The 18,357-nt window shown below is 41.6% G+C and overlaps 1 protein-coding gene across 2 annotated transcripts in view; it reads left to right on the top strand.

Moving 5' to 3' along the window:
- Positions 1-17,110, top strand: part of dnah10 (dynein axonemal heavy chain 10) — a 30,279-nt gene extending 13,169 nt beyond the window's left edge. For both annotated transcript variants that reach the window (XM_039620993.1, XM_039620994.1), the window contains 49 exons: positions 146-415; positions 513-696; positions 789-923; positions 1,037-1,189; positions 1,297-1,485; positions 1,727-1,873; positions 2,146-2,337; positions 2,438-2,556; positions 2,631-2,789; positions 2,877-3,012; positions 3,105-3,227; positions 3,307-3,438; positions 4,179-4,395; positions 4,582-4,701; positions 4,805-4,950; positions 5,036-5,188; positions 5,272-5,532; positions 5,629-5,801; positions 5,883-5,976; positions 6,422-6,589; positions 7,133-7,321; positions 7,556-7,727; positions 7,819-8,022; positions 8,106-8,186; positions 8,306-8,503; positions 8,592-8,753; positions 8,858-9,032; positions 9,281-9,462; positions 9,586-9,722; positions 9,809-10,026; positions 10,172-10,393; positions 10,508-10,655; positions 10,802-11,081; positions 11,190-11,419; positions 11,529-11,802; positions 11,923-12,027; positions 12,129-12,283; positions 12,367-12,521; positions 13,024-13,204; positions 13,333-13,533; positions 13,924-14,133; positions 14,786-14,881; positions 14,991-15,162; positions 15,267-15,398; positions 15,551-15,762; positions 15,874-16,041; positions 16,162-16,342; positions 16,417-16,562; positions 16,658-17,110. In XM_039620993.1, the coding sequence (XP_039476927.1) occupies positions 146-415; positions 513-696; positions 789-923; positions 1,037-1,189; positions 1,297-1,485; positions 1,727-1,873; positions 2,146-2,337; positions 2,438-2,556; positions 2,631-2,789; positions 2,877-3,012; positions 3,105-3,227; positions 3,307-3,438; positions 4,179-4,395; positions 4,582-4,701; positions 4,805-4,950; positions 5,036-5,188; positions 5,272-5,532; positions 5,629-5,801; positions 5,883-5,976; positions 6,422-6,589; positions 7,133-7,321; positions 7,556-7,727; positions 7,819-8,022; positions 8,106-8,186; positions 8,306-8,503; positions 8,592-8,753; positions 8,858-9,032; positions 9,281-9,462; positions 9,586-9,722; positions 9,809-10,026; positions 10,172-10,393; positions 10,508-10,655; positions 10,802-11,081; positions 11,190-11,419; positions 11,529-11,802; positions 11,923-12,027; positions 12,129-12,283; positions 12,367-12,521; positions 13,024-13,204; positions 13,333-13,533; positions 13,924-14,133; positions 14,786-14,881; positions 14,991-15,162; positions 15,267-15,398; positions 15,551-15,762; positions 15,874-16,041; positions 16,162-16,342; positions 16,417-16,562; positions 16,658-16,804 (8,404 nt within the window). In that variant the 3' untranslated portion in view covers positions 16,805-17,110. The remainder of the gene's footprint in view (positions 1-145; positions 416-512; positions 697-788; positions 924-1,036; positions 1,190-1,296; positions 1,486-1,726; positions 1,874-2,145; positions 2,338-2,437; positions 2,557-2,630; positions 2,790-2,876; positions 3,013-3,104; positions 3,228-3,306; positions 3,439-4,178; positions 4,396-4,581; positions 4,702-4,804; positions 4,951-5,035; positions 5,189-5,271; positions 5,533-5,628; positions 5,802-5,882; positions 5,977-6,421; positions 6,590-7,132; positions 7,322-7,555; positions 7,728-7,818; positions 8,023-8,105; positions 8,187-8,305; positions 8,504-8,591; positions 8,754-8,857; positions 9,033-9,280; positions 9,463-9,585; positions 9,723-9,808; positions 10,027-10,171; positions 10,394-10,507; positions 10,656-10,801; positions 11,082-11,189; positions 11,420-11,528; positions 11,803-11,922; positions 12,028-12,128; positions 12,284-12,366; positions 12,522-13,023; positions 13,205-13,332; positions 13,534-13,923; positions 14,134-14,785; positions 14,882-14,990; positions 15,163-15,266; positions 15,399-15,550; positions 15,763-15,873; positions 16,042-16,161; positions 16,343-16,416; positions 16,563-16,657) is intronic.
- The last annotated feature ends 1,247 nt before the right edge of the window (positions 17,111-18,357 follow it).

Genomic DNA, 18,357 nt, shown 5'->3' with positions numbered 1-18,357 from the left:
ATCTTTGAGAAAAAACGTTTTTGATATTCGCTAAGAGGCACAGTGATGACACGTTTGTGACCGAAAGAAGTGCCTGAGTGTTTTTGCCAATGTCTGTGTATGCAAGTCTGGCCCTCAGGTAATCTGTCATTGTAATGTTTTACAGGGTGGACTGGATGTTGCTGTACCAGGGCATGGTTGTACTGGCTGCTAACCAAGTTTGGTGGACCTGGGAGTTAGAGGATGTCTTTAAAAATGTGAAGAAAGGACAGAAGCACGCACTTAAGAACTATGCTGAGAAAATGCACAAACAGATTGATGAGCTGGTGTCACGCATTATTCAGCCTTTGAAGAAAAATGACAGACGAAAGCTCAACACTGTGCTCATCATTGATGTCCACGCAAGAGACATAGTGGACAGCTTTGTGCTAAAAAGGTAAACTTGACTTTTGCAGGTTTGAACATTTGTGGCAGCTTGTTTTAAATAGTGAATATAATAAAAGAACGACATTTAAAGTTCAATTTCCTTCTAGCATAATGGATGCACAAGAATTTGAATGGGAAAGCCAGCTGAGATTTTACTGGGTCCGGAAAGATGACAACTTATTTGTGCGCCAGTGCAGTGCATCTTTTTCCTATGGCTACGAATACATGGGGTTGAATGGGCGGTTGGTTATAACCCCACTGACAGACCGGATCTACCTCACTCTCACACAGGTCTGGGATATAGGCAGATTTTTAATACCTAAGCAAATGCATGTACATTTTTTCGACTAAAACATGCCTGTCCGTGTGTATTTGGGATGAAGGCACTATCCATGTACTTGGGTGGAGCTCCTGCTGGACCTGCTGGTACAGGAAAGACAGAGTCCACCAAGGATCTGGCTAAGGCTTTGGGCCTGCTCTGTGTTGTTACAAACTGTGGTGAGGGCATGGACTACTTGGTAAGAAGAGCAAACAGCGTCTGAAAAAAGCTTTTCTGGGATTTAAAAAAGTGCAGTCATCACTTGTCATCACTCTAGCTTTTTACGTGAATGTCCTCTCCCTTTGTGTCCAGGCAGTGGGCAAGATCTTGTCTGGCCTTGCACAGTGCGGAGCTTGGGGCTGCTTTGATGAGTTCAATCGTATCGATGCCTCAGTGTTGTCAGTGATCTCCTCCCAAATCCAGACTATCCGCAATGCTCTCATTCTACACCTTAACAGGTTTTATGTAAGTCTGTTTAGTTATGTGGGACTATAATAATAAATATATATTTTTCATGTATGCATTATATATTTATTACGCCTAAACACACTCCATCTCATTGTATGCATCAGTTTGAAGGGCAAGAGATCAACTTGGATGACCGCATAGGAATTTTCATCACTATGAACCCTGGTTACGCAGGACGTACAGAGCTGCCTGAATCCGTCAAAGCTCTCTTCAGGCCTGTGGTGGTCATTGTGCCGGACCTGCAGCAGATTTGTGAGATTATGCTCTTCTCTGAGGGTTTCCTAATGGCCAAGGTACCACATGCACCCATTAACTTGCATTTGATTTCATTTGCATATGCTGTCAGCTGTACCACAAGAAATGCATCATAAACTATGTACACGCACAGGTTATATTGTGTTACTTTATATTGTTAAATATAATAAATGTAAATGAAAATAGATAACTTGGAGATTTTATGGCATCTTTAAGTTTTGACTGATAATAGTGTTATTAATAGCGTTATTTATGTGTCTCCACTTCTGTTCTTTTCAGGTGCTGGCAAAGAAAATGACAGTATTGTATAAGCTGGCCCGTGAACAGCTGTCCAAGCAGTCTCATTATGACTTTGGCCTGCGCGCTCTCAAGTCTGTCCTAGTGATGGCAGGAGAGCTGAAGAGAAGCTCACCTGACCTGAGCGAGGTACAGAAAAATAACAAATAAAACTAACAACAACAAAAAACCCCTGAAAACTGTCCTTCATTAAACTATGAACATGGGGGCTATGCATATGCATATGCATAGCCCCCATGTTCAAAAAATATTTGTGTGCAACAATTTTATAGGTTCGTTTTTTTACATTTTCAGTATTTTCAATATTGAAATATTATGAAGTTGATGTATGAATTGATAAATTCTTTTTCATTCATTCAGTCGTTCAGTTCATGTATTTATGTCTGTCCTCTTGACAACAGGACGTGGTGTTGATGCGGGCTCTCAGGGACATGAACCTACCCAAGTTTGTGTTTGAGGATGTCCCTCTGTTCCTCGGGCTGATCTCAGACCTGTTCCCTGGGCTTGATTGCCCCCGTGTTCGCTATCCCAACTTCAATGACGCTGTGGAACAGATCCTGGAGGACAAAAAATATGTCATACTACCCAACCAGGTGCAGAGTCTCATATTTGATGTTTTCTATCAATTTCTAGCAAAAGTTTTGCTGTTTAAATGTCTCAACAGTAAACTGTTGTATCCATCTGTTGTTTCAGGTGGATAAAGTGGTGCAGATGTATGAGACAATGATGACACGGCACACTACAATGATTGTGGGTCCAACAGGTGGAGGAAAATCAGTGGTGATCAACACACTATGTCAAGCTCAGACAAAGTCAGTTTAACTTTACATCGTCTCCCTGATCTTTTGTGTGAGCAGTAGTAACTTTTAATTTATCTCACCATCAGAATGGGACTGCAAACCAAACTATATCCTCTGAACCCTAAAGCCATGAGCGTGATTGAACTTTATGGTATTCTGGACCCGGACACACGAGACTGGACTGATGGGATTTTATCCAACATCTTCCGTGAAATTAACAAGCCTACTGACAAAAAAGAGAGGAGGTAGTAAAATGTTTTAGAAGCCATGTAATCAGCCATTTAGGATAAGAAGAAATCATTTCTGTAAATCACCTGCTCTTTGACAAACAGGTACATCCTGTTTGATGGGGATGTGGATGCTCTGTGGGTCGAAAACATGAACTCAGTGATGGATGACAACAAGCTTCTGACTCTAGCCAATGGAGAAAGGATCCGTTTACAAAGTCACTGTGCTCTGCTGTTTGAGGTTTGTCTGAATTTCAAGATTTCTGTTAGTAGAATACAATCGCCTGGATTTTGCCTCAAAGAAAGCTTAATGTAAGAAAACTGCCCACACAGGTTGGAGATCTGCAGTACGCTTCCCCAGCTACTGTTTCCCGCTGTGGAATGGTATTTGTTGATCCTAAAAACCTGCGATATACCCCATTCTGGCAAAGATGGGTGAACAGCAGACCCGATAAGGTTTGAGTGGAAAAAAATCAATATTTAAAATGTATGCCTCTCTAGACTTTTAAATACCGATGTCTCTTTTTTTGTCTAGGAACAAGAAGTGCTTAATAGACTGTTTGAGAAATATGTCCACAGCTCTATTGACATGATTGTGGATGGTGTTGTTGATGGGAAACAAGGCGAGAAACTTAAGACTGTTGTCCCCCAGACAGATCTGAATATGGTAGGTGTAAGGAGTAAATATTTAAACAAGACATTCTTCAGGCGAAATAAAGACACTCAAGACAGTTTAGATGGTAACAACGTGCGCACGCTGGGTGAGATTTCGAGGAGATCCCACACCGAGCGCAGGCAGAGGTTTTATTTATAGTCACATAGTGGCTTCAACTGTTTAAGGAGGAGACAAAGATTTGCCTCTGAGAAACAGGTTTGTTCCAGTTTAGCTGTGTGTGTATGTGTTCTGTAGATAATCACTAAATATCACATATATGCAGCTTTCTGTGTGTGTGTGTGTGATTCTGAAGAACAGGCCCCTCTTGGTATTTGGGAGTGTAGATAAGAACGTCCTGCTCTCCCCTTCCTGGGAGTGAAACGGCTCGTAGAGAACCAGGTGCAGAGGAAATGTACTGGGTGAATCATATCTGAGAACACTATGCTTTTGTCTTTACATCAGCTTCACTTCAGTGAAACAGTAAAATCATAAAATATGATTAAATGGAAAGAATAAATGGGTAAACAACTATTAACACTGAAATTAAAGATAAACTTTCAATAACATACAAATGGAAGTGGGAATAATACTTGAAACATTTGAAAATCTCTTAACAGTAGGTTAATCTCATCCACTGTAAATGCTCCTTTGCAGTTGATTGTATTTAAATAAGAAGAAATGAATGGAATTAATTGTATAGTCTCATAACCTGAACTTGAACTAACTATGCATGTTTTGATATGTGTGTTTAGGTCACTCAGTTGTGCTTAACACTGGATGCACTTCTTGAATGTGAAAACAGCACTCCTGAAGTCCTAGAGTGTTACTTTCTGGAAGCTCTGTACTGTTCACTTGGGGCTACATTGCTGGAGAGTGATAGGATCCAGTTTGATGAGTTCATCAAAAAGCTGTCCTGCCTACCTACAGTACATGATGAGAAAGCCCTGGCTGGGCCTGGCGAGATCCCAGGTAAAAGGGGAGGATTTCTTCTTATTTTATGGTGAAAATTACCGTTCATTCTCTTGGGTTTATAGTGGATTGATTAATGATTTATGGAGAAAACAAGAAATATGATAAACCTTTTTCCCAGGAATTTGTGCCAGTTTTTAAACTGTTTTCCTTATTATTGTTAATGAAGTGACTTCATCCATACAGGATACCTCCCAACCTTGTACGATTTTCACTTTGATGGAACACAGGGGAAGTGGGTTCCCTGGAGTTCTCTGGTCCCCAAATACATCCACAACCCTGAAATGAAGTTCATTGATATCCTAGGTAACGGTCTTGTCTGTAAACTGTGAAAACTGAGCAACATAGGTGTAAATACATGCATCATGAATTATACATTTCTGGCTTGGTACCGTCATTCTCTCTTTAGTGCCAACTGTTGACACAACAAGAACCAGCTGGATCCTGGAGCAGATGGTGAAGATAAAGAGGCCGCTGCTACTGGTTGGAGAGTCTGGCACTTCCAAGACTGCCACTATTCATAACTTTCTGAAGAACATCAATGCAGAAACAAGTGTAAGTTGTACATCTTACTGTACACACAGTATGTTCATATAGTTCTTTGCCATATGGGTTTAAATGTCTTTCTTTCTGTTCCCAGAGTACTCTTGTCATCAACTTCTCCTCTAGAACAACATCACTGGATCTGCAGAGAAACCTCGAAGCCAATGTGGAGAAAAGGACCAAAGAGACCTATGGACCTCCCATGGGGAAGAGACTCCTGATCTTTATGGATGACATGAACATGCCAAAGGTACCTGTATCAAGTAGTCTCTTTTATTCTTTAAAGTGCGATAGTGCTTACATGTTTGAAATGACTGTAATACACTTGTGCAGGTGGATAACTATGGCACACAGCAGCCTATTGCGCTTCTAAAGCTGCTTTTGGATCGAGGAGGGATATATGACAGAGGAAAGGAGCTTAACTTCAAAATCCTCAAGGATCTTGGCTTTATTGCTGCCATGGGAATGGCAGGAGGTGGGCGAAACGAGGTGGATCCTCGCTTCATCTCACTCTTCAGTGTCTTTAACGTCCCCTTCCCTACAATGGAGTCCCTCCACCTTATCTACGGTTCTATTTTAAAAGGCCACACCAGAGTGAGTACCTCTTTCCCATATAAATCAAAACATATTGAAATCTCAACCATCTGCATCACTTTAATTCTCCAATTTGTACGTGATAAAACATTTTAGCTGTTTGAAGATACCATACAGAAAGTTTGCGATCAGGTCACCTCCTGCACACTGGAGCTCTACAACACCATCATCAAAGATATGCCACCCACTCCCTCCAAATTCCACTACATCTTCAACCTGAGAGACCTGTCAAGAGTGTACAATGGACTCACCCTCACCAAACCGGACAGGTCTAATCTTGCATATTCACTCTTGTGACAGACTGACAGAGGTCTGTCATCCTAAATGTCTTTCCTTTCGCTGACTCACAGGTTTTTGACTGTAGCCCAGTTTGTACGTGTGTGGAGAAACGAGTGCTTGAGAATCTTCCATGACAGACTCATTGATGAAACTGACAAAGCTTTGGTAATATTTACTAATAACATGAGCAGTTCAATGTGAATTCTCCTTTTTATTGACTAAAGGCAAAACTGTCTTTCTCCTGTCTTCCTCCACTCACCTCCAACCGGTCGTGGCAGATGCCCACCTCTCCAAAAGACTGGTTCTGCTTGAGGTTCTTCCTGTTAAAAGGGAGTTTTTTCCTTCCAACTGTTGCAAAAGCGCTTGCTCAAAATGGATCATATTATTGTTGGATTTTCCTCTGTTTTCTTTGTGTTATTGTAGAATCTTTAGGTTACACTATGAAGCACCTTGAGGCAACTTTTGTTGTGATTTTGCGCTATATAAATAAAATTGAACTGAATTTAATTAAAAAGGCAAATACTAAGTGGGTAATAATTGGTTCCATGTTGGAAGTACCAATAAGACTCAAAATCTACTGTATAATAAAGATATGTGTTTTTTTCCCAAGGTCCAAAGGCACATAAAGAACATGACTGAGGAGCATTTCAAGTCAGACTTGGAGGCAGTTATGAGAGACCCAATTCTTTTTGGAGACTATAGGACAGCCCTCAGTGATACTGAACCAAGGGTGTATGAGGACATACAAGACTATGATGCTTCAAAAGCTCTGTTTCAGGTAAAGTTATTACCTTAACCCAAGTGGTCATGTGGTTAGGTTGATTTGTTTATTTGTATGTTTGTTATCAGAATTACTCCAAAAGTATAGATGAGTTTGCATGAACAGTTTAGCAGAGGTGTGACTTGGACCTGGAAGGATTGTCTGCTCATGTGAGCTAGGGCAATATTTATTTTTCACGTTATATCTTATACATACCAGATTAAACAAATCTTGATGTTTTCAAGAAAATATTACAAACTATTTTGAGGCGAAAATGTTCATCTTGGTGGAGGTGTGGGGTCTAAGACAGAAAAGTGAAGTAATACTGCTGCTTTAGCTCACTGGGATGAGCAGCCGACCACATGCTGCATGGTGGAGAGTGACTGGCCCGGGTTCAAGTCTGAACTGTGGCCATTTGCTGCATCTCTCTCTCCCTCCACTTTCCTGTCGCTCTTCTCTGTAACTGTTGAATAAAGTCAACAAAGTAAAATAATGTAAGAGTATATTTTGTTATAGTTGTTATACTCCTTTAACAAATCACAGTGTTATGTAATTCTACAGGAAATCTTAGAGGAATACAATGAGAGCAAATCAAGGATGAACCTAGTGCTCTTTGACGATGCTCTGGAACATCTGACCCGGGTCCATCGCATCATCCGTATTGATCGTGGCCATGCTCTGCTTGTTGGCGTGGGGGGCTCTGGCAAGCAGTCCCTTACCAAGCTGGCTGCCTTTGCTGCTGGCTGTGAGGTGGTAAAATTCATGATTGTGGTGAAGGGCAAATGATTTTCACTAACAAGTGTCATATACACTAAAATTACAGTTTAAGCAATGCAAATGGATTTTACTAACATGTCTTTGGATGTGAAAGCTGCAATCTTCTAACTGTAAGGCTGCTAGATGAGGGTTTTCAATGTTAAGCAGTGCTAAACCTTCTTCACAAATACATTTCCAGCTTTAGATTTTTGGATCTGCTTTCCCCAGGTATTTGAGATAACGCTGAGCAGAGGATACAGTGAGTCTAACTTCCGTGAAGACCTAAAAACTCTGTACTTGAAGCTTGGCATTGAGAATAAGAAGACCGTGTTTCTTTTTACTGATGCTCACGTTGCTGAGGAAGGCTTCTTGGAGCTTATTAACAACATGCTTACCTCAGGTTGGCTATGACTCTAATTTCCTGACCTCCTCACTCTCTATGTATCTGTCTTAAACAGCTGCAGTGCTCTGACCATGGACTCTCTTTATAGGCATTGTTCCTGCGTTGTTTCCTGATGATGAGAAAGAATCTGTTCTCAACCAGCTTCGAGACGAAGCTCTTACAATGGGATCAGATCCCTCTAAAGAGAGTGTGTGGCAGTACTTTGTCAACAAGAGTGCCAACAATCTACACATTGTTTTAGGCATGTCTCCAGTGGGAGATACCCTGCGGACACGCTGCAGGAACTTCCCAGGTGAAATATTTGTTCAGGCTTCAATTGACTTAATATAGTTTATATTTGTTTTACTAAACCGATGTACTTTTTATTTCTCGCAGGACTGATGAACAACACTGTAATAGATTGGTTCCTTCCATGGCCTCCGCAGGCATTACTTGCAGTGGCTCAGTCTTTTCTTGGTGTGTAATTAAACTTACTTCTATTATATGTATTTGTTGTGGAAAATATTTATTTTCAAATAGCTGTTTCAGTGAGACAGTTGAAATATTATCCTTAAATACATTTTGTCCTTCCACAGGTGAAAGTCCGATGATACCAGATGCACACTCTGCAGCTGTTATAGATCATGTATGCATGGTCCACAGCTCTGTGGATCACTACAGCAAGCTATTCCAGCAAAAACTCAGACGCTGCAACCATGTAACTCCAAAGAACTACTTGGACTTTATTCACACCTATTCCAAACTCTTAGAGGAAAAAGACCAATTTATTCTTGGTGAGGGAATGAAACCTGTTGTAAATGCAGGGCTTCTGTTGGAGTTAGTGTGCATTAGAGACCGTTAATGTGTCTTCTTCTGTTCTAGCTCAGTGCAAGCATCTGGAGGGAGGTTTGGATAAACTGAAGGAAGCCAGTGAACAGCTGGCTGAACTGAATGTCAAGCTGGCAGATCAGAAAGTTGTCCTGGCTGAAAAGTCCACGGCATGTGAAGCCCTGCTGGACGAGATTGCTGCCAACACAACCGTAGGTTAGTAAACACTTGCCTGCCGTATGGACTTCATTAACACAGTATCCTGTAGTCTTAAAATGGAAATTAAGTGAAAACCACTTATCAATAACTTTCTTTTCTAGCTGAGGAGAAAAAGGTTCTGGCAGAAGACAAAGCTAAAGAGATTGAGGAGCAAAATAAAGTCATAGCTGTTGAGAAGAAAGAAGCTGAGAGTTCGTTAGCTGAAGCTCTGCCAGCATTAGAGGCTGCACGTAATGCCCTGCAAGACCTGGAAAAATCTGATGTAACAGAGATCCGGTAAACTGTGCTCCTTATGAAGAACATTATTTTCATTCTGTTGTAGAAATACATTATATGTAAATTACATTTGGCTCTTTGATAACATAAACCATGAAAAGGAACACTGGACAGTGCAGAGGGGTTCACTTTCGAGAGACCTTAATGAGTCATCATTGATGCATAGCCATTGCTTATCATGACACTTAAGTCCTCTTTTAATCAGTGTTCTCCCTTTATCTGCCTTTTCCTGCTGGTCCAATGTGAAGATCATTTGCCAAGCCACCCAAACAGGTGCAGGTGGTTTGCGAGTGCATCCTGGTGTTGCGTGGCTACAAAGAAATCAGTTGGCAGTCAGCAAAAGGGATGATGTCAGAAGCGAACTTCCTGCGCTCCTTGATGGAGATGGATTGTGATGCAATCACTAACAACCAGGTCAGGACAGTCAAGGGTAAGTTGACTTTATGTTGAGTACAAAAGTGCAAACAAATAATGGTCCTAGTGTACTGTGCAAGAGAGTGCTAACTGAATTTGACAGATGCTTCACATTTTGTTTTCTTCTCTTTCTGGCTAGGCTATCTAAAGAACCTCCACACAAGCCTTGAGGAAATGCAGGCCATCAGTAAGGCCGGCTCAGGAATGCTCAAGTTTGTCGAGGCAATCATGGGTTACTGTGATGTTGCCAGGGAGATAAAACCCAAAAGAGAAAAGGTTATTAAGTTTTTTAAATCGCCATTAAATCTTCCTGTTTTGGACGAAACACAGATTAAACTGATGTATTGCCTTGTTATTTTCAGGTGGCTCGCCTAGAGAGGAACTTCTTTCAGAGTAAGAGGGAGCTGGAGTGCATTCAGAATGAGCTCAGCGACATCCAGAAAGAGTTGCAGTCTCTTAGTGAGAAATACCAAGCTGCTATTTGCGAGAAACAGCAGTTGCAGGAGGAGGCTGAGGTGATGGAGAGGAGACTGATAGCTGCTGACAAACTCATCTCTGGGCTGAGCTCTGAGAATGAACGGTGAGGTTGAAAAACATGCAGCACTTACTAATCAAACCTTTAACAGGTTAATTTTAAATTTTAAACCCCCTGTTTTTTCTTTCTTTTCCTTTTTTCCCCAATTATACCAATTATTTTTCAACTCTTCTACCTACTCCCAACTTAGGTGGACAAATGATTTGGAGGGATTGAAGCGGCGGCGTGTGCGTCTCCTGGGTGACTGTTTGCTTGCTGCTGCATTTCTGAGCTATGAAGGGGCTTTCAGCTGGGACTTCAGGAATGAGATGGTATACCAAATGTGGGTTAAAGATGTGCAGGAGAGAGGCATCCCCTTGAGCCAGCCTTTCAAAGTAGAAAACCTTCTTACTGATGAGGTCGAAATCAGCAGGTGAAGTTGTTGCATAACTTGCTAATAAATGCTGTAGAATCTGACTTTTCTCTATCAAATAATAGCAATTAGTTTGCTAATTAATGGCCTAACTATGTGTCTACCCTGTGTTAGATGGGGCTCAGAGGGTTTGCCTCCAGATGAATTGTCCGTGCAGAATGGGATTCTCACAACCAGAGGGAGTCGATTTCCCATGTGTATTGACCCCCAGCAACAAGCCCTCAACTGGATTAAGAAGAAGGAAGAAAAAAATAACCTCAAGGTACGGAAAGATTTAATGCTCATCGATGTTCTGGGATGACTGTTTTATGCAGCCTCCCATTACTGACAGCCCCTGTATCACCAGATTCGACAAACAGAGGTTTATGGCATGCAGACCTGAAAGTGTGATCATCAATTTTGTCCCAGGTCTCATCTTTCAATGATCCTGACTTCCTGAAACAACTAGAGATGGCCATCAAGTACGGTTTCCCTTTCCTTTTCCAAGATGTGGATGAATACATCGACCCAGTGATTGACAATGTCCTGGAGAAGAATGTGAAAGGAGCAGAGGGAAGACAGGTCATCATGTTGGGTGACAAAGAGGTCGACTACGATCCCAATTTTAAACTCTACCTCAACACTAATTTAGCTAACCCCAAATACTCTCCATCTGTGTTTGGAAAAGCCATGGTCATTAACTATACGGGTAAGATGTTTTTGCGTACCGGTCAGATTTCATCTGTATCCTTAAACCACAGGTTCTAAATTGCATGTTTGCTTCTGCCCCCTCTTTTTGCATCTTTGTTACGTACAGTGACCCTTAAGGGTCTGGAAGACCAGCTGTTGAGTGTTATCATGGGTTTTGAGAAGAAGGAGCTAGAGGAGCAGCGCGAGTGTTTAATCCAAGAGACAAGTAACAACAAGAAGCTGCTTAAAAACCTCGGAGACACGTTGCTCAGAGAGCTGGCCACGTCTACAGGCAACATGTTGGACAACACAGAGCTCATCGAAACACTGGAGAAGACGAAGCTGAAAGCCAGTGAGGTCAGTATTGGCTTATGCATAAAATAAAAGTTGTGGCAGAATATTATTTAACTGAAGTCACAAATCCCAGTTTGTTTGTTTTTTCCTTGTTTGATATTGTGATCATCAGGTATTTGAGAAACTAAAGTTGGCTGAGAAGACGTCCACGGACATTGATAAACTCAGAGATGGCTACCGTCCCGCAGCCAAGCGCGGCGCTATCCTGTTCTTCGTGCTGACAGAAATGGCTGTGGTGAACAGCATGTACCAGTACTCGCTTGCCTCCTACCTAGAAGTGTTTGACTTTTCACTGCGGAAATCAGTGCCAGACCCCTCCCTTCCCAATAGACTAGAGAACATCATGAACACTCTGACATACAGCGTTTATAACTATGGCTGCACAGGTAAAATATTTAAGGTGGAATAATAGTGAACCCTGTGAGGGGCAAGAAAAAAGTCTGTTTCTAAAGGAATTTATAATTCCTTTGTAGATTTTATAACCCTAACTGAGTTCTTATCCCCAGGATTGTTTGAGAGCCACAAGTTGCTCTTTTCCTTTAACATGACCATCAAGATCGAGCAGGCAGAAGGGAGGGTACCTCAGGAGGAGTTGGAGTTCTTTATAAAAGGTGAGCTATTCAGAGAAGTACAATATAAGTACATACAATAGTGATCAACAATGCACACAAAATCACAATGTTCAAAGCAAATTTCCATCTCGTGTATAAAGGTAATCTATCCCTGGAAAAAAGCCAGCGCAAAAAGCCGTGTGATTGGCTTGCCGATCAGGGCTGGGAAGACATAGTGAAACTCGCAGAGCTCTTTCCCGAACAGTTCAGCTCTCTGCCTGATGACATCGAGAAACATCCCACTGAATGGCAATCTGTAAGTGGCCACAGGGACAGAACTCACTATAGGCATACCTCTGAATCAACTGTGAGTGTAACTCACACTATTTTTCTCTTCAGTGGTACGACTTGGATGGACCAGAACAGGCTCCGTTTCCCCTGAAATACAAGGGGAACCTGTCAGCCTTTCAGAAGCTGCTGTTGCTGCGCTGCTTCCGGGTTGATAGAGTCTATAGAGCTGTCACTGACTATGTCACTGTTATCATGGGAGAGAGGTGAAACTTTTTGTACTGTAATTTTTCATTTTTTAACTAACCTTACTCAGAGGGAAGTAGACTGAAAAACAACAAGATCATTTATGTCAAATCAGTATTTGGTGTGCAACTCTACACCCATAAAAACACCGGCTTTTACAATTTTGTTTAGTTGTTTAAGGTACCTGTCAGGTAGTTTTTGTTTTAGCTCCTAAGAGAAGCAGATTTTTAGGAAAGCTCAGTGCGGGGTGACACTTTGTACTTCTTGTTTCCCTGGATGCATTTCTGAGATCGCTGCAGTTCTGCAGAGTTTTAGTCACACATGTCTTTGATATCACATAGCTGGATAAGAATCTAAAGAGCTGCAGTAAAGTTGCTAAAACTTTTGCACAGATTGTGTCATCGTGTATACAGTATATACAGTCTGTACATATAATCCACTCCTGTTATCAAGGTATAGATGACTGTGTGAATATTGAAACATCCTGCGCTTACAGATGTTTTTTATTGTATTTCTGCTCAGATATGTTCAATCCCCTGTGATCAGCTTTGATGCAATTTATGATCAGAGCACACCTTTCTCCCCCATTGTCTTCATCTTGAGCCCTGGCTCTGACCCAGCCGGTGACCTCATGAAACTAGCAGCCAGATCAGGCTTTGGAGGCAAGTTCAAGTTCCTTGCAATGGGCCAAGGCCAAGAGAAGGTACCCAATACTTTTTTTCCTATATCACGGCATATCTATATGAATATAGGGATTACCAAGTAATCACATTGAATAACATTAAAAAGGGATGAAGTTAAACATAATTGTTTTCTGTACCCGGGGTAAAGGTGGCACTAAATTTGCTGGAGAAGGCAGCCTCTCGAGGTCAGTGGCTGATGCTACAGAACTGCCATCTGCTGGTAAAGTGGCTGAAGGAACTGGAAAAGGCCTTAGAGAGAATCACCAAGCCCAACCCCAACTTCCGCTTATGGATCACCACCAACCCCATAAAAGATTTTCCCATTGGCATACTTCAGAAATCTCTAAAGGTGAAACACACATTCTCTTTACCTTCAGTAAAGCTTTCTTTGGATTTTTTGTAGATGTTTGTAAGTGGAGGGATTTCCTCCGATTGGTGTTGTATTTCAATGGTTTTAACTGGGAATATGACATAACTCCATTTCCAGTAAAGTAAGGTGACAAAATAGTTACACATTCCCTTTACATGCCAACTATCTTTTATAGAAATTGCTGTTTCATGGCAGATGAGACTGCATTAAGAACCTATTAACATGTTAATGAACTTTCTCATTAACATGTTAATAGTAGAATATTTCTATTCTACTGGAAAAAGAAGTCTTAAAGGACTGCTTCTAGGAAGCAGAGATGCTTCAGAAGTAACAGATGGTATGACAGTATTACTTCATTGTTGTGTGCAGGTAGTGACAGAGCCCCCCAACGGCCTCAAGCTTAACATGAGAGCCACATACTCTAAAATCTCCCATGAGGCCTTGACCACTTGCCCGCACCCTGCGTTCTCCAGCCTGGTGTTTGTTCTTGCCTTCTTCCATGCTGTGGTGCAAGAGAGACGTAAATATGGAAAAATTGGCTGGAATGTCCCATACGACTTCAGCGAGTCTGACTTTTCTGTAAGTTGCACATTAGTCTAAGATTATTTTGAAAGTATGTTTACATTACCGGTCAAGAGTTTTAGAACACCCCAATGTTTCCATTTTTTTATTGAAAATTATGCAATTTAATGTCTTGTTGCACTCTTGATATGAAAGAATAGTACAAATAAGGAACTGGAGTTAAAAAAGAAATCATGGAATCAATTTATAGACAATAATGTATTTTAAACTTTTGACTCATCAAAGTCGCCACCTTTGGCAGATATAGCAGCTGAACACACCCGTGCCTTTCTTTGTACAATAGAAATCAAATATTCTTCAGAAAGTTCTCCCCATATCTGTTGCAGAAGTTGATGCAAAACAACTTTAAATTGTTAACCCATTTTATGTTCCCTGAAAAGGCCTTTTTGTATAATTCTAAAATGTACATTATTTTTCAAATTTTGGTCACCTTACCCTTTTTTTTTAACCTCTGGCAGTTCATCACCTACCTTTGTACCATTTCAAGCTATTCATTGGACTTGAATGACTTGAGTTGCAGTAAATAACTGGAAGAACTGGGTTGCTCTAAAACCTTTGACCGGTATTTTTTAAATTAGTTTATGAGTGGTATAATATGTGCTGTATTTCACTTTTCAGTAGTTTAAACATAGTATCTGTGCTCCGACAGGTGTGTATGGAGATCCTGAACACCTATCTGACAAAAGCTCATGACCAAGGAGACATCAATATACCCTGGGGAAGTCTTAAATATCTTATTGGGGAGGTTAGGCTAAAATTAATTAGTTTATATTGTACATTTGAATGTGTAGTGTGCATCTGTTATACTACTACTACATGCTGTAAGTTTGGTGTAATTTTTAATGTTTTGTCAGGTAATGTATGGCGGCCGAGCAATAGATAGCTTTGACCGCAGGATCTTGACTGTCTACATGGATGAGTACTTTGGAGACTTCCTCTTCTACACTTTCCGGCAGTTCCACTTCTTCAAAAACAAAGATGTAGATTACAAAATCCCTCCAACCGGGCCAAAAAACGTCTATGTTGGTCAGCAGTTGTTTTCTTATTACTCAAATTCTCTCACGCATAAAAAGGGAAGGGGGGAAATTCTCTGACATCATTTAATGTTTTATCCTGTTAATGTGCTACAGATGAGATTGAAGCCATGCCACTGGCAAACACACCAGAGGTAATGGGTCTCCATTCCAACGCAGAGATAGGATACTACACAAATGCAGTTAAGGAGATGTGGACTCACCTGATAGACCTTCAACCTCAGACGGGTATGATTTGGCATCTTTCAGCTCATCCCGTGAAGTAATATATCCTGTTTTTTAGAAGTAGAAGCTTTTATTATTCTGAAGGACTTCAGCTGTGCACTTTATTTCCATATGCTTTCTTCTTAGTGGCTGATAAATACTCTCTCATACCTCAGGTGAATCTGGTGGACACATCAGCAGGGATGAGTACATCAGCCAGGTGGCCCAGGACATTCAGAACAAGCTCCCGCAGTTATTCGACATGGATGTGATCCGGAAAAAGTTTGGCATGGACATTTCTCCGACCTCGGTGGTTCTCCTTCAGGAACTAGAGCGCTTCAACAAACTGGTGGTCCGCATGCAGCTCTCTCTGGCTGAGCTGCAGAGGGTGAGATGGAGGGGCTGATGACACAAGATGCTCAGTAAACAAACCTGCAGGTGTTGTATATTTGTGCTTTGCTCCGACTGGGATTTGTTCAGATTCTCCTGTGTCCTGTAGGCCTTGGCTGGTGAGGTGGGGATGAGCAGCGAGTTAGATGAGGTCGCTCGGTCCCTTTTTAATGGTCACATTCCGGTCATTTGGAAGAAGCTGGCACCTGACACTCTTAAGTCTCTTGGTAACTGGATGTCCCATTTTAAGAGGCGATATAAGCAGTATAACTGTTGGGTAAGGATGACCCCATTTAATCTTTTTTCTTTAATAATTTTTCTACCATAACAATTTACAGTTAACAAGTGAGTTAAGCTTTGAATATGCTTTCAAGTTTGTGTATCTTGTGCCCACCAGGTGAATGAGGGAGAGCCAAAAGTTATGTGGCTATCAGGACTACATATCCCTGAATCTTACCTCACTGCTCTGGTCCAAGCTGCGTGCAGGAAAAATGGGTGGCCTCTGGATCTCTCAACACTGTACTCAGAAGTTACCCATCATCAGAGTGAGGATGAAGTCGCCGAAAGACCCAGACAGGGTAATAATCAGAGCTCATCACTTGCAGCATGAGCAGCGAGTAGATGTAAAGACTGACAGTCTCATTCCCTGCAGGCTGCTTTCTGTCCGGCCTGTATCTGGAAGGAGCCGACTGGGACATAGAGAAGTGCTGCTTAGTGAAGAGTAAACCAAAGGTTTTGGTAGTTGAACTGCCCATCCTCAGAGTCATCCCCATAGAGACGCGCCGCCTCAGGCTACAGGTGTGGACAGCAAGCACTACAGACCTCCACACCAATGTATAGCTCATTATTGAATGCATCTATTTAACTGTATTTTTGTGTGTTTTGCACCTCAGAATACGCTGCGGACACCTGTCTACACCACTTCGTTGCGGAGGAATGCAATGGGTGTGGGCTTGGTGTTTGAGGCAGACCTGTTTACCACCATGCATCTTTCTCATTGGGTACTGCAGGGAGTCTGCTTGTGCCTCAACACTGACTAAAGACAACTGTCAACGCCACTGAGCTGATTCCCTGTAGCATAGTCAGCTGAAAAATGTTAGTTAACGATAGCAATGTCTGCTTCCTGCTTCGTGTAGAAAAATACTTAAACATAGCCTGTGTAATACATTTTTACACATTTTATTTTATTGTTGTTTCATAACTTTAATTATTTGCCTCACTAGATGGCAGCACATAACAGAGGCAGTAGCTTCAGGCTGATCAACATCTCTAGGGATTTGTCTTTGAAGTTACAGTTGGCTAATCTGCTGAAATGTTAAGGCTGTGAATGAATAAATAAATGTTTGGTTTTTACTTGTGTCGTGTAGGGTCAGAATCCCATTCATGCTCTTGGAGGTCAGCAGATGCAAAATATTTCTGCTGAGTTTGCAAGAAAAATAAATCATAAACTGCTGCGTGCAGTGGAAACTTTAACAGTAACCAGAGGCAATCCCAAGCAACTTTTTAGCTTTTCTCTGCAGTATAGGTAACAGGGCATGTTTTATTACATCATGCAAAGAGATGATCCTGCACAGCGCTGAGTAATCGAGGCTGCTGACGTGAGCATGCCAACTCAGGTGAAGTAACCTCTAAAAACTCAGACGGTCCTAGAGGATGTGGCAGCTGGTGCAGCAGTGACGTTGCAGGTGCAGAAATAAAACTTGTAACAGTTTGGAGCAATAACTCATACAGTATACATTGTGAAGCCCTAGTTATGAGACTGGAGCTGTAATCATGGTTAGACTAAATTGCTTAGACTGAAATCTTTATAAGCCAAACAGCCAGCAGCATGAAATTGTTTTAGTTTCTTTAGTTTCTTCCCTGAAAGTCCCAAACTGGTACACGATTACAATGTTTGTCATTACCATATTCTGTGCCCTAACAGGATCCCTCTAAATGGCAGAGGGGCAAAGGTTGAACAGGCCCCATTCTCACCTTTAACTGACACAAAAAGAGGGAAAATCAGGACATGTTTATGACCAAACACTGGGTGGGGGCAGGAGGAATTGTGTTTCCCTTTTTGAAAAGAGGGAATGAATGGGGTGTTGTGTTGTGTTGTTTAATGAACCTTTACATCACTGGAAGGATCTTTAGTAAAAGAAGACCTAAACAAACAATGGGCAATCTAGCTGTTTAACTTTCTACAATAAGGGGGGGGGAGCGAATCATAAAAGTTGTAAGAGTGACGACAGATAAAGGAAAAAAAAGAAAATTCTCTCACTGGCACTGAACCCAGCTCGCCTCCTTAGAGGTCAAAATTATTTTCAGCTGCTCATGACTGGAGGGATTTACATTAACCCTAAACTGCTCTAGTTCCTGCTTGGCACCATTGTTTGCCCTGAGTAGCCTCGTAAAAGCGCCAAGGGTGCCCAGGAACAAATCCCCTCCCATGTGTGGTGATTGGGAGCAGGTGGGCTCATTAAGACCCAGTAAAGTCAATGCACTGTTTTCCCCGTTCTCCCTGTGGCATAGTGAGGAACAGGAATTAATCCTAGTCCTCTTCTGTGACTGTGAAAGTGTTAACATTATCCTTCAGTAGTTAAGAACTTTGCAC

Source organism: Oreochromis aureus, linkage group 12 (assembly GCF_013358895.1).
Source record: "Oreochromis aureus strain Israel breed Guangdong linkage group 12, ZZ_aureus, whole genome shotgun sequence".
Lineage (NCBI taxonomy): Eukaryota > Metazoa > Chordata > Actinopteri > Cichliformes > Cichlidae > Oreochromis > Oreochromis aureus.
The sequence above is the reverse complement of the archived record's forward strand: the minus strand, read 5'-3'. Positions and strand labels throughout refer to the sequence as shown.